The 13270-nt window shown below is 47.1% G+C and overlaps 1 protein-coding gene and 1 pseudogene across 1 annotated transcript; both read left to right on the top strand.

Annotated features, from left to right (window-relative positions):
• The first annotated feature begins 731 nt into the window (after positions 1 to 731).
• Positions 732 to 1860, top strand: LOC123170448 (uncharacterized). The gene has a single exon (XM_044588311.1). It carries the CDS (start codon positions 949 to 951, stop codon positions 1858 to 1860), a length of 912 nt encoding a protein of 303 aa, XP_044444246.1. The 5' UTR covers positions 732 to 948.
• Positions 1649 to 3352, top strand: LOC123170449 (uncharacterized; annotated as a pseudogene).
• Positions 3353 to 13270: the final 9918 nt, after the last annotated feature.

Below are 13270 nucleotides of genomic sequence, written 5' to 3'. Positions count from 1 at the left end.
TCCGGCGGTGGATCGGGACCGGAGGTGAGGATTGAGATTAAGGGCGGAGGTCCGGGCGCGGGAATGGTCGGAGGGCGGCTGGAGAAGGAGGAATGGTTTGATGGATTTGGTGTATTTGGAGTAGGGTCGGGTTGTCGGGTCCGACGTGACAGGCATGCCTGGGTGCCCCATATCCGCCTCATATTTGGGCTGGATATGGGAGGTGCCGGTCAGCCCGGACGTTTGATGGCCGTTTGAGAGGCCCATCTGAGCCAAAAAATCGTGACCGGGCAACGACCGGGCGGCCTGCCCGGGTGTTTAAGACGGATTTGAGGAGTTCGGTTGTAGATGCTCTGACATCGGGGTGGGATGATCTAGCGGTGCAAAATTATTGCCCCATGGTGCAGCCCGCTGTGCAAAGGGCATGGGGCCTACCTGCCAGTGGTCCCCAGGAAAGGCCTTAAGCGTGAGAGAGGAAGCATGCACCAGCACCTACAGCCCGCTAGTATGAGCCATATGCATGACAGTATGACACGGCCACGTGAACCAGCCACCCTCTAGCTAACTCCTATTTGCATCGCCATTTTTCTGCCTTTGCAACTTGACGCATTGGATTCCTGCATCCTCATTCATGCATCATTTATTTATAAAATGTTGTCTGTAATCCAGTCTCCATTTTTTTATGCAGCAGTACTAATTTTGCCAAAAAATCTGCTGAGTATAGTATTAGTCTCTAGTCGGTGCCAATAGGACAGATCCATGCATGTGTATAGCACACGACATAAAGCATCCAGCTACGCAAAATTGATGGGATCATGGGAGCCATCTGCTCTAAACAAGCAATACACATGGCGGCAATTAACCATAGTTGTCCTCCTAGCTACACACTGTCTTGAGAATCACTCCACTCTGCATAGCAATACAGATCATGCATCGTCCTTTTGCCTACTGGAGTACTACTGCATGTGAATGGATGTCCTGGAGTTTAACATGCGCCCGTCCTTGGGTTGTTGCTTGCATATAATTCTGTTCATCGCTTGCTTCTCCTTTACTTATTTAGCCAAGCTACCCTCTTCTCCATCATCACCCCCACGACGCCTGCCTGCCTCTTCCCTCCCTCCTCGTCCTTCACGCTACTACAAAAGACCACACACAAGCACAGCACAGCACAGCACAAGCAAGTGGTCACACTACTGGCAAGCTCCCCAACTCAGGCAATTCTCTCGCATAAACTACTACGTGGCTCTCTTGGCAGAGGATCTAGAGCAGCGGTGGGTCAGCGCGCTCGCACCAGCTTCGATGGGCCTCGACGTCACGGAAATATCTGAATCGGCGGCCCTCCGGCCGATCCAGACGGCCGTGAGCGGCGCCCGGGCAACGGCAGCGCCGGGGGCGGATGATGACGCTCCAGCCGCCGACAACGGCTGCGTCACACCCAAGGCGAGCGGCGCGCGGTCAGCCGCTGCAGGAGGAGGGGACGACGACGACGCTGCCGCCAGCACCGGCTGCGTCACACCCAAGGCAAGCGACTCCATGGCCATGCTGCCCATTGCGCCACTGCGGGAAGACGATGTCGGCGTCGCCACGGCCACGGGCGGAGAAATTGGGCCGCGAGACGGCTGCGCCGCTGCAGGCGACGAGAGCAGCTTCACCACGCCGACGGCAGCCGACAGCGCGCTGGTGCAGGCCACTGTGTGCCCACCGGCGCCGCGGAAAACGGCTGCGGCGCTGACGAGGAAGCGGGCGCCGCTGCAGCAGCGGCTCTTCTATCCGGTGCCCCGCGACCTGACCACCGTGTTCGTGGCCGTGCCGCAGTGCCCGCCGCCTGCCAAGAAGATGCGGGCGCACGTCGTGGAGTCATCGGTGCGCCTAGGCACGTGACGATGCTGCCACCGACATCGCCTGCGTCACTCCCACCCAAGGCAAGCGACATCATGGCCATGCTGCCCATGGCGCCACTGCAGCAAGACCTCGGCGTCGATGTGATCGGCCTCGCCACGCCGCCCGCCACGGGTGAAGAAATCGGGCTGCGAGACGGCTGCAAGTACGGCGCCGCTGCCGGCGACGAGGACAGCTTCACCACGCCGACGGAGGCCGACAGCGCATGATGCTGGCGACGATGTGCCCGCCCGCGCCGCGGAAGTCGGCGCCGGCGCCAACGAGGAAGCGTGCGCCGCTGCAGCAGCGGCTCTTCTTCTACCCGGTGCCTCGCGACCTGATCGCCGTCTTCGTCGCCGTGCCACAGTGCCGCTGTCGTGACATAGTACGCGTAGGAAGACGGAGAGCACACGGCGCCGCAGTCGTGGCGTGCGCTTTGCCTTTTCTTTCTGTGTCCTCGCTCCACTTGCACCATGCACAGTGATGTACTACTTCCAAGGTTGGACTCGAGCGGCCACCCATCGAGAGTACGTACGACGTACGCGGTGCATGGGCAGTGACCACCGCACAACGTGTCGTCGAGCTTGCCGATGAGCGTTGTGGCGCAAGTAGCTTGGAAGATCATCCACAGATCGATCGTGGCAACGTACACATCGACGAACTTTGTACCGCCGACATACTGAGAAGATAACGAGCGTGGTACGCTGTCGTTGTCAATCTCGCGCACGTACACTCCGTTGCTACTTCAGCCTACTCTTTGGTGCTCATTTCACATATCTAATATCTTCACATCCTTGACGTGATGGGTTTAATTAGGTCCTAATCTCATAGGTCAATTGCAAATCAAGCTAGGAAAGTAGGGTTCTACCATTTTTCCTGAAAATGACCTTTCTGAGGTCTCTAAATTAGCTTTGGTGGTTGACCGACCCACTAATGCCTGGTAGCGACTTGATATGATGTTTTGGCACTTCTGAGTGAGCTGTGACTGAATGGCCAGCTGAATTAGTGGATTTCCGTCGGGGTGATGCATCACAAGTGAGTGTTCGTTTGGGTTAAAGCAGGGGTGACGGTACCGCTAAACAAAGCCTTCGGCTAATCATGCCCCCCCATGTTCTAGATCTAGGCTGTCTATTACAAAGTAGATCGGAGACAGTAGAATATCAGGCGATATAGTTAAATGGGGCTGCTGCAGGGTGCAGCAATCATCCTTGATTATCGTGCTTGCAATGATCCAAAGGCCAGAGGGAACAAACACATGGAAGCAGCAGAGCAGGAGTCGGGCTCTGAATTTTATACAAGTGGGGGCCGAGATCGACCGGGAAGAAGAAGGTATCCGATGCCCTGGACGCTTGCTGCTTGGAGCATACTGCTCGCCGCCGGCTACCATCGTTAACCTTAACGACATTGATTAGGGATGGGTTAATTGTTACTATAAGGAGACCGTATCCAGAGTTGTGATTGTTAATCAGGATTTATGCGTGGTTATTTTAGGAGAGTTATAAGAGCAGAAACAGTCGGACATACATGCATGGAGTATATAATTGGGTCTGGATGCAATGGTACTATAGTGACTACAGTTAAATTGTCAAAAAAATAGCGAGTACAATTATTGATGAACTTAGATTACGGGAAAATGTTAGACATTCTCTTCTGTTCCAAACGACAGGTCTTCTATTAGTCACACACTTTTCTAATTTACTGAATAATATAGGCATTTAGGAGCATGTAAACATTAATTGATACAGGCAGCAGTAGTAGATAATCCATTACATAACATAATTTTCTGTATTTCTTTTCTACGGTTAACCTACCTCCTTTTGTCGGTTCCCCTGTCTCTCCCGCGTCTTGGCATGCAGGAAGTTTCAGCTCGAGCGTCCTTCCCTGTCAACGCCGCCGCATCTCCCCGCCATCTCTTGCTGCTCCGGGCCACTCCACGCCGTCCGGTAGCTCCGCCACTCCTGCCACCCCTTCTCCACCAAGTTTGAAGGCCGGGGGTGCCCATTTTCTCCAACAGGCGAGCGGCCGTCGCCGGCGCCATGGATCCACCCCGTAGCTTGTCGCGCGGCCTTGTAGCGGGCAGATCCAGTTGGTTTCGACGCCGGTGAGCCTCGGAATAGCCCGAGGGACAGCCGTGCGCGCCTGCGTAGGAGAAGAAAGGGGCAGCTCACTTGATCCCGGCTGGCGGAATTGCATCCGTCGAGCACTCGAAAAGATTCTAGAGGATCCTCATGATTAGGTATTCTTTTCCCCCCGATCGTAGCATTAAGTATTTCTTGGTGAGCTATAAGATGGTCAGATTTATAAGTAAGTATATCTTGTAAAATATGAGCAACACCAAATCCTTCTAAAGCCCAAACTTCCATTTCTCCTACTCGTTGTCCCCCTTGCTTGGCTCTTCCTCTAACTGGTTGTTTTGTAACAAGTGAGTAGGGCCCAGTAGAACGCCCATGAATTTTCTCATCAACTTGATGAATTAATAAGTTCAGTGCCCCGCGATTTGTTGTTTCAATTTCGACCGTCGGGATTTAGGAAAAATCATAGGCATGCATTAATGCTTGGAATTCGTCGTCATCGCCGTGGTCTTCATCGGATGATTCCGACATTCAGGAGATGACTTTGCACGACGATGTCGACAACCTAGTGTTGTTGCATCTCCGGGACAAAATTTGATTTTGATTGAAAAGATATGGCACTAGCCTTAATGATGCTTGACGCTCCCTCCAGGCTTAGCCCGTAGATTTTCCTCCCCTCTGATTGCCACTCCAGCGGCCGATGGTGGGGAGGGGAATCCTGTTGCATTCGCTACGGCTAGTAGTTTAGGTTACGAACTTTAGTCCTCACGGGTGCGGCAGTCGGACGGATGGCGACGCTTCTTCTTCGTGATTGTCTTTCGGGTTTCGATCCTCCTTGAGTTCGCCCATGGACGTAACAGACGGAGCTCCGGCGTAGATTCCTGCCATCCCTTTGGAGCGGCGAGGTTAGAGTTTCTTGCCGTGCGTGTGTGTGACGGCGAGATTTGGTCTTAGTTGGTTCAGATCTATTTAAGGGTTCAACGGCGAAGACTGCGGTTCGGGGCGCTGGTCCTTAGGCATCCAAGCTGACATTGATAAGGTTAAACTGGCTCCAGTAGGGGAGCGGTGACGGCCGCACATCAGCAGCTTTTTTTGACGGCGATTGTGGTCATTCGGTGGTCTAGAGACCTCGATATAATTTTTATTATTTTTAAGGTGCTATGTACTTCTGATGGACCTTTAATAATTTTATAATAGATATGAATCTTTCCTTTGCAAAAAAGATAGCTCTTTCTTCACGCGAAAGGAAGCGAGGCCAGGCAGTGGAAGAAGCAGTAGAATTTGGCTAGAGTAGATCGACCACCAGCCGCGTACATACGTAGCATGTGGCGGTGTATGATATCCCTTCATACCACGCTGGGGCTTGGGGTCCTCGCACCTGCTCATGAAAACGTAAAGAAACGAAAGCATACAGGCAAACCTACATCATATCGCACACAAATACTTAAACTTTTGTGTACCACTTGGCCTTTACCCTTTAGTATGGATCTGGATCATGTTTAGCTTATTTTGTGGCGGGAACACGTAGAGATTCATGCATGGTAGTAGTAGTAACGTGAGTGGTCCTGATCGATCAGCATGTTTTCTTTTTCAAATCATGGCACGTACACGTAGAGGCACGGCGACGTGGGTGCCATTGTGATTGGGCGCTTTGAGTAAAGATGACTTCAGATAAATTATCTATATTAGCTACTAGTTGCAGTGCGATTCAGTGATGTACCCTGGCGCATAACATTATTGTTTATCTACGTAGCTAGAGTACTATTTTAATCCTGCTTGCCGTCTGTTTTCTCATCTTCGTTTTTTTACAGGTCCTGATATGTTATTTGATCTGGTGGAGACAGAGATATCGCATGTTTTACTTTAGAGAAAGGTATGCTTTTTGTCCCTCAGCTCTTGATGAAGTCTATATTTGGTCCCTTAACTTTAAAATCGGACAACTTGCACCCTCAACTACCGAAACCGGACAAAGTTCGTCCCTGGAGTCGGTTTTGACCGGTTTTGGTGTTGATTCACCCCGGTTTTGACCGGTGCTCACTCATATTCCTGTAATATTTTTATATCCGTGAACTTTTTGAAATTCACATACACTTTTCAACTCCGCGTAGTTTCTTCAAGGTCACATATTTTTTTCAAAAATAAACATACTTTTCAAATCGGCGAACTATTTTGAAATTTTCGTACTTTTTTCAAATCCGTGATTTTTTAACACTTACATACTTTTTCCAAATCCCCGTATTTTTCCCAAGTTTGTTTAATTTTATCAAATCCAAGTATCTTTCAAAGCCATGAACTGTTTTTGAAATTCGCATACTTATTTCCCACATGCTTTTCAAAGTCCGTATTTTTTTTCAAATCCGTGTTCCTTTTATAATCCATGAACTTTGTTTGAAATTCACATACTTGTTTCAAGTTGAAATAATTTTTGAAACCTACATATTTTTGTGTAAAAGAAGTCCATATCCGCGTACTTTTTTGAAGTTCGCATAAAATTTTCAAATTCATGAACTCTTTCAAAAAAATGTACTCGAATATGAAAAGGTACATCATTTTTAAAAAATTAAATGAACTTGGAAAAGGTAGGCAAATTTGAGTCGGAACGGTCAAAACCATAGTGGGATAACACCAAAACCGGTCAAAACCGTGACCAGGGATGAATCTTGCCCGGTTTCAGAAGTTAAGGGTGCAAGTTGTCCGGTTTTAAAGCTGAGGGACCAAATTTAGACTCCGCCAAGAATTAAGGACGAAAAGTATACTTTTCTCTTTACTTTACCGGAGTACATACAAATTTCAGCATTTCGTCTTTTTTGTTTCCAGGAGAGGTTTAGTTTGGCAGAAATCGAAAATTTTCTCCAGCTAACATATATAGTACACGTAAGCTCATATATGGAGTACGCATGTACGTATAATTCAGGTTGGCATGCATGGTGCAGAAATGATCGATCTTGACTCGCGTACGTACGATCAATAGAACACCCAGTATGACGGACTGTCCATCTGAAATTCAGGTTAATTAATGTGCTGCGACTATGTGTCCATGGATAAAGAGACTGAACTAATCATGGTGCATCTCAAGTTCTGAAATTAATTACCCGACAGATGGAACCGTGCACATTTGACTGTGCGTCTTCTCATGTACTGGAATAATGTACCGTGTACTACCTAGTACCTACCATAGAACGTAGTACGTGAAAAGAAATGCACTACTACTACGGTACTACTCTTTGGACTCGCAGACATTAATCCATTTCTCCTTTCAGATCAATAGTAGCGGCCGGCCCCACGCACTAGTAGAAAAGAGGGCTTTGCTTCAGGCCGGGTCAGCCCATTAGTTCCGGTTCAGTCCAGAACCGGGACCCAGGGGGCACTGGTCTCGGTTCGTGAGGCTAGGGGCCTGCCGGGCCTCGTGGGGGCATTGGTCCCGGTTCGTCTGGCTCCTTTGGTCCCGGTTGGTGGGACGAATCGGGACCAATGAGCCTCGCTCCTGGCCCACCACCATTGGTCCCGGTTGGCTTGAACCGGGACCACAGGCTGCCCTTTAGTCCCGGTTCATACCATGAACCGGGACCAATGAGGTGCCTATATATACCCCTCGCCCGCGAGCAGAGCATGGAGTGCTCTGTTTTTCTCTGGCCGGCGAGGGGAGGGCTTTGTGGTGCTCTACCTCACCTCCTATGCACATGAGGTGTTCGATGAAATGTCCGAGCCACACTAGTTAAGCTTTCTCGTCTCGAAGCTCGACCTCAAAGCTCCATTTTCCTCGAGATTTGTCTAGGTTTAGCGGCCTGTCACGTCCCATTCCCGTCTTCACCGCCGTCGATCGCCCGCGCCGATCTCGTCGCTGGCACCACCGTGGTGAGCCTCTTGTTCTTATCTTCTTTATGAAAGAAAAAAATTCATACTTTAGATAGATACTTGTCTAATTTTCTTACTATTTTATTGCTTGTTATTATATAGTGCGATGGTTTTGGTATCCGCCCCCGTCGGCCCTCGTCCTGTCTATGATTCGGATGTGGTATATATTATCTTTATAACTATTGGTTCATTTATTGTTTATGAAAATTATGCCGACCAACGTGATATATATTTTATTTATCTAGGAGGTATGTGAACCGGAAATTCCAACCGACCCTATTGTCGAGAGGTTAAATTTAGTTGAAGAAGAAAACAATTTCTTGAAGGAAAAAATAAAAAAAATTGAGGAGGAGAAGATGATATTGGAGTTGCATGTTGCGGATGTCGTCGATGATCACAAGATCAAGATGGATGCAATGCGCTTGAAGATTAGAAAGATTAAAAAATATGCCATTCATACCGAGGCTTGGTATTATTATGTCGTTGGATCAATTGTTACCTTGGTTGCGATTATGATCGCATTTGTTTTCGCATTGAAATGTTTTACATAGTTTCAATGTATGGTTTAATTAATTAGATGCTCTGGAGAGCTATATGTTGTTAGATGAGAACTATGTATGTACTTTGGTTTTAATGTGATGATGAACTTCTATTAATTTGGTCACTTAATTATCTATTCATGATGTTCTGTAATGGTTTTTGACACACTTAATTATATATAATGCACGCAGATGAACCGGTAATGGATGTACGGTGACAGACACACCTCCAAGTACATTAAGGGCGTGCATGATTTTCTCGAAGTGGCTGAGGCAAACAAGCAGAATGGTTTTATGTGTTGTCCATGCCCTAAATGTGGGAATACGAAGTCTTACTCTGACCGGAAAATCCTTCACACCCACCTGCTTTACAAGGGTTTCATGCCACACTATAATGTTTGGACGAGGCACGGAGAAATAGGGGTTATGATGGAAGACGGCGAAGAAGAAGAGGACGATGACAACTATGTGCCCCCTGAATACGGTGATGCTGCAACGAGGGAAGCTGCTGAAGATCAAGAGGAACCAGATGATGTGCCCAATGATGCTGCAACAGGGGAAGCTGCTGAAGATCAAGAGGAACCAGACGATGTGCCCGATGATGATGATCTCCGCCGGGTCATTGTCGATGCAAGGACGCAATGCGAAAGTCAAAAGAAGAAGCTGAAGTTCGATCGCATGTTAGAGGATCACAAAAAAGGGTTGTACCCCAATTGCGAAGATGGCAACACAAAGCTCGGTACCGTACCGGAATTGCTGCAATGGAAGGCAGAGAATGCTGTGCCTGACAAAGGATTTGAGAAGCTATTGAAAATATTGAAGAAGAAGCTTCCAAAGGATAACGAATTGCCCGACAGTACATACGCAGCAAAGAAGGTCGTATGCCCTCTAGGATTGGAGGTGCAGAAGATACATGCATGCCCTAATGACTGCATCCTCTACCGCGGTGCGTACAAGGATCTGAACGCATGCCCGGTATGCGGTGCATTGCGGTATAAGATCAGACGAGATGACCCTGGTGATGTTGACGGCGAGCCCCGCAGGAAGAGGGTTCCTGCGAAGGTGATGTGGTATGCTCCTATAATACCACGGTTGAAACGTCTGTTCAGAAACGAAGAGCATGCAAAGTTGATGCGATGGCACAGTGAGGACCGTAAGAAAGACGGGAAGTTGAGAGCACCCGCTGACGGGTCGCAGTGGAGAAAAATCGAGAGAAAGTACTGGGCTGAGTTTGCAGGTGACCCAAGGAACGTATGGTTTGGTTTAAGCGCGGATAGCATTAATCCTTTCGGGGAGCAGAGCAGCAATCACAGCACCTGGCCCGTGACTCTATGTATGTATAACCTTCCTCCTTGGATGTGCATGAAGCGGAAGTTCATTATGATGCCAGTTCTCATCCAAGGTCCTAAGCAACCCGGCAACGACATTGATGTGTACCTAAGGCCATTAGTTGAAGAACTTTTACAGCTGTGGAATGGAAATGGTGTACGTACGTGGGATGAGCACAAACAGGAGGAATTTAACCTGCACGCGTTGCTGTTTGTAACCATCAGCGATTGGCCTGCTCTCAGTAACCTTTCAGGACAGACAAACAAGGGATACCACGCATGCACGCACTGTTTAGATGACACTGAAAGTATATACCTGGACAAATGCAGGAAGAATGTGTACCTGGGCCGTCGTCGATTTCTTCCGACCAACCATCAATGTCGAAAGAAAGGCAAGCATTTCAAAGGCGAGGCAGATCACCAGAAGAAGCCCGCCATGCGTACCGGTGATCACGTACTTGCTATGGTCAATGATTTACACGTAATCTTTGGAAAGGGTCCCGGCGGACTAGCTGTTCCGAATGACGCTGAGGGACACGCACCCATGTGGAAGAAGAAATCTATATTTTGGGACCTACCCTACTGGAAAGAGCTAGAGGTCCGCTCTTCAATCAACGTGATGCACGTGACGAAGAACCTTTGCGTGAACCTGCTAGGCTTCTTGGGCATGTATGGGAAGACAAAAGATACACCTGAGGCACGGGAGGACCTGCAACGTTTGCACGAAAAAGACGGCATGCCTCCGAAGCAGTATGAAGGTCCTGCCAGCTACGCTCTTACGAAAGAAGAGAAAGAAATCTTCTTTGAATGCCTGCTCAGTATGAAGGTCCCGACTGGCTTCTCGTCGAATATAAAGGGAATAATAAATATGCCAGAGAAAAAGTTCCAGAACCTAAAGTCTCATGACTGCCACGTGATTATGATGCAACTGCTTCCGGTTGCATTGAGGGGGCTTCTACCGGAAAACGTCCGATTAGCCATTGTGAAGCTATGTGCATCCCTCAATGCAATCTCTCAGAAGGTGATCGATCCAGAAATCATACCAAGGCTAAGGAGTGATGTGGCGCAATGTCTTGTCAGTTTCGAGCTGGTGTTCCCACCATCCTTCTTCAATATCATGACGCACGTCCTAGTTCATCTAGTTGACGAGATTGTCATTCTGGGGCCCGTATTTCTACACAATATGTTCCCCTTTGAGAGGTTCATGGGAGTCCTAAAGAAATATGTCCGTAACCGCGCTAGGCCAGAAGGAAGCATTTCCATGGGCCATCAAACAGAGAATGTCATTGGGTTTTGTGTTGACTTCATTCCTGGCCTTAAGAAGATAGGTCTCCCTAAATCGCGGTATGAGGGGAGACTGACTGGAAAATGCACGCTAGGAGCGGACTCAATAATATGCAGGGACGGGCATTCTTGGTCTCAAGCACACTACACAGTTCTACAGAACTCTACCTTGGTGACCCCGTATGTCGATGAACACAAGAACAGTCTGCGCTCCAAACACCCGGAGCAGTGCGACGACTGGATTACATGTGAACACATCAGGACTTTCAGCAGTTGGTTGGAAACACGTCTCAGAGGTGACAACACTGTTTGTGATGAGCTGTACTCATTGTCCAGGGGACCATCTTTGACTGTATTGACTTACAAAGGATACGAGATAAATGGGAATACATTTTACACGATCGCCCAAGATCAAAAGAGCACCAACCAAAACAGCGGTGTCCGCTTTGATGCAGCAACCGAGAGGGGAAAGGACACATATTATGGTTACATAGTGGACATATGGGAACTTGACTACGGACATGATTTTAAGGTCCCTTTGTTTAAGTGCAAATGGGTCAATCTGTCAGGAGGCGGGGTACAGGTAGACCCACAGTACGGAATGACAACAGTGGATCTGAAAAATCTTGGGTACACCGACGAACCGTTCGTCCTAGCCAATGATGTGGCACAGGTTATCTATGTGAAGGACATGTCTACCAAATCGAGAAAAAGAAAAGATAAGGAAGCGAATACATAATACGATGAGCCAAAGCGCCACATAGTTCTTTCAGGAAAAAGGGACATCGTGGGAGTGGAGGGCAAGACAGACATGTCTGAAGATTATGAAAAGTTTCATGAAATTCCTCCCTTCAAAGTCAAGGCTGACCCAAGCATCCTGATAAACGATGAAGATTATCCATGGTTACGGCGCAATAAGCAAATGACACAAGCGAAGAAAAAGTGAAGACTTTCTCCCGCAACTATTATAATGATACCATGCCAACTTTGTAACAGACGAGTATGATACCATTGTCCGTTTTGTACACGAAGTGCATCAGTTTTTGCCGTAACCCTCTCAACTTTCTTGCACATGCTATATGGATGAAATGATGATACCATGCCAACTTTCAATCTTTTCAGAGTTCATTTGAAATGCTTTTCAATTTCAGGGTCTTATAGCTCAAAATAATCAATAAATGCATGAAAAATAACAAATGAAGTCAGAAATGGTTGAAAATTTATGATGTGGCTTTGAATTGTGCATTTTGAACACACAAAAAGTCAGGAGTTCAAATAAGTTTTAAAAAATGAAATCCCTTTGTAACAGACGAGTTTCCGTATGAAATCCTGATACATCGAAAGAGATTGTCCGTTTTGTACACGAAGTGCATCCAGTTTTTGCCGTAACCCTCTCAACTTTCTTGCACATGCTATGTGGATAAAATGATGATACCATGCCAACTTTCAACCTTTTCAGAGTTCATTTGAAATGCTTTTCAATTTTAGGGTCTTATAGCTCAAAATAATCAGTAAATGCATGAAAAATGGTGCATGAAAAATAACAAATAAAATAAATAAGTAATTAGAAACAAAATAATATAAACTTTAATAAAATATATAAGTAGAAACAAAATAAAATAAACTTTAATAACATAAATAAAATTTATGAAACTAAAATTATCAAAGTATTTTCTGTTCAAAACATTATAAGCAACCTCTAGTATTATTGAAACTAAAATTATATAAAATTGATGCAACTAAATATCGAAGTATTTTCTGTTCAAAATCATTGAAAGCAAAAAGAATTTTCATAAAGAACTTTTTTTGTTATAAACTTTAATAGCAAAAAGAATTATCATAAAGTAAAATAAATAAGTAATTAGAAACAAAATAAAATAAAATAAATAAGTTCTTTGTTGTAAGTAGAAACAAAACAAAATAAATAAAGCAGAAAAGAAAACAAAAAAGTAGGCAAAAATAAAAAATATGCCACCTACTGGGCCACCACGGCCTGAATACGACTAGAAACCAATCGATGGGCCAGGATTCAGGCCCGCAGAAGGCCCAGTAGGCCCATCAGGCATAGCAGTGATAATTAGGCCCGTAAGCCTGCAATGGAGAGGAGCTCGAGAGGGGAGCGGCAGTGGGGCTTATAAACCACTCCGCGCCCCTCTCAACTAGCGAGGTGGGACTAAACATTCGACGCGGGCGCAGCAGCACAAGGCCTTTGGTCCCGGTTGGTGGCACCAACCGATACTAAAGGGGTGCATTGGTACCGGTTCGTGGCACCAACCGGTACCAATGCCCCCCCTTTAGTCCCGGTTGGTGCCACCAACCGGGACCAAAGGCCGCC

Source organism: Triticum aestivum, chromosome 7D (assembly GCF_018294505.1).
Source record: "Triticum aestivum cultivar Chinese Spring chromosome 7D, IWGSC CS RefSeq v2.1, whole genome shotgun sequence".
Taxonomy (NCBI): domain Eukaryota; kingdom Viridiplantae; phylum Streptophyta; class Magnoliopsida; order Poales; family Poaceae; genus Triticum; species Triticum aestivum.
The sequence above is the reverse complement of the archived record's forward strand: the minus strand, read 5'-3'. Positions and strand labels throughout refer to the sequence as shown.

Bases quoted from the DNA above. Each gene is read 5' to 3' on its own strand.
- LOC123170448 (XM_044588311.1), top strand. From the start codon at position 949: ATGGATGTCCTGGAGTTTAACATGCGCCCGTCCTTGGGTTGTTGCTTG.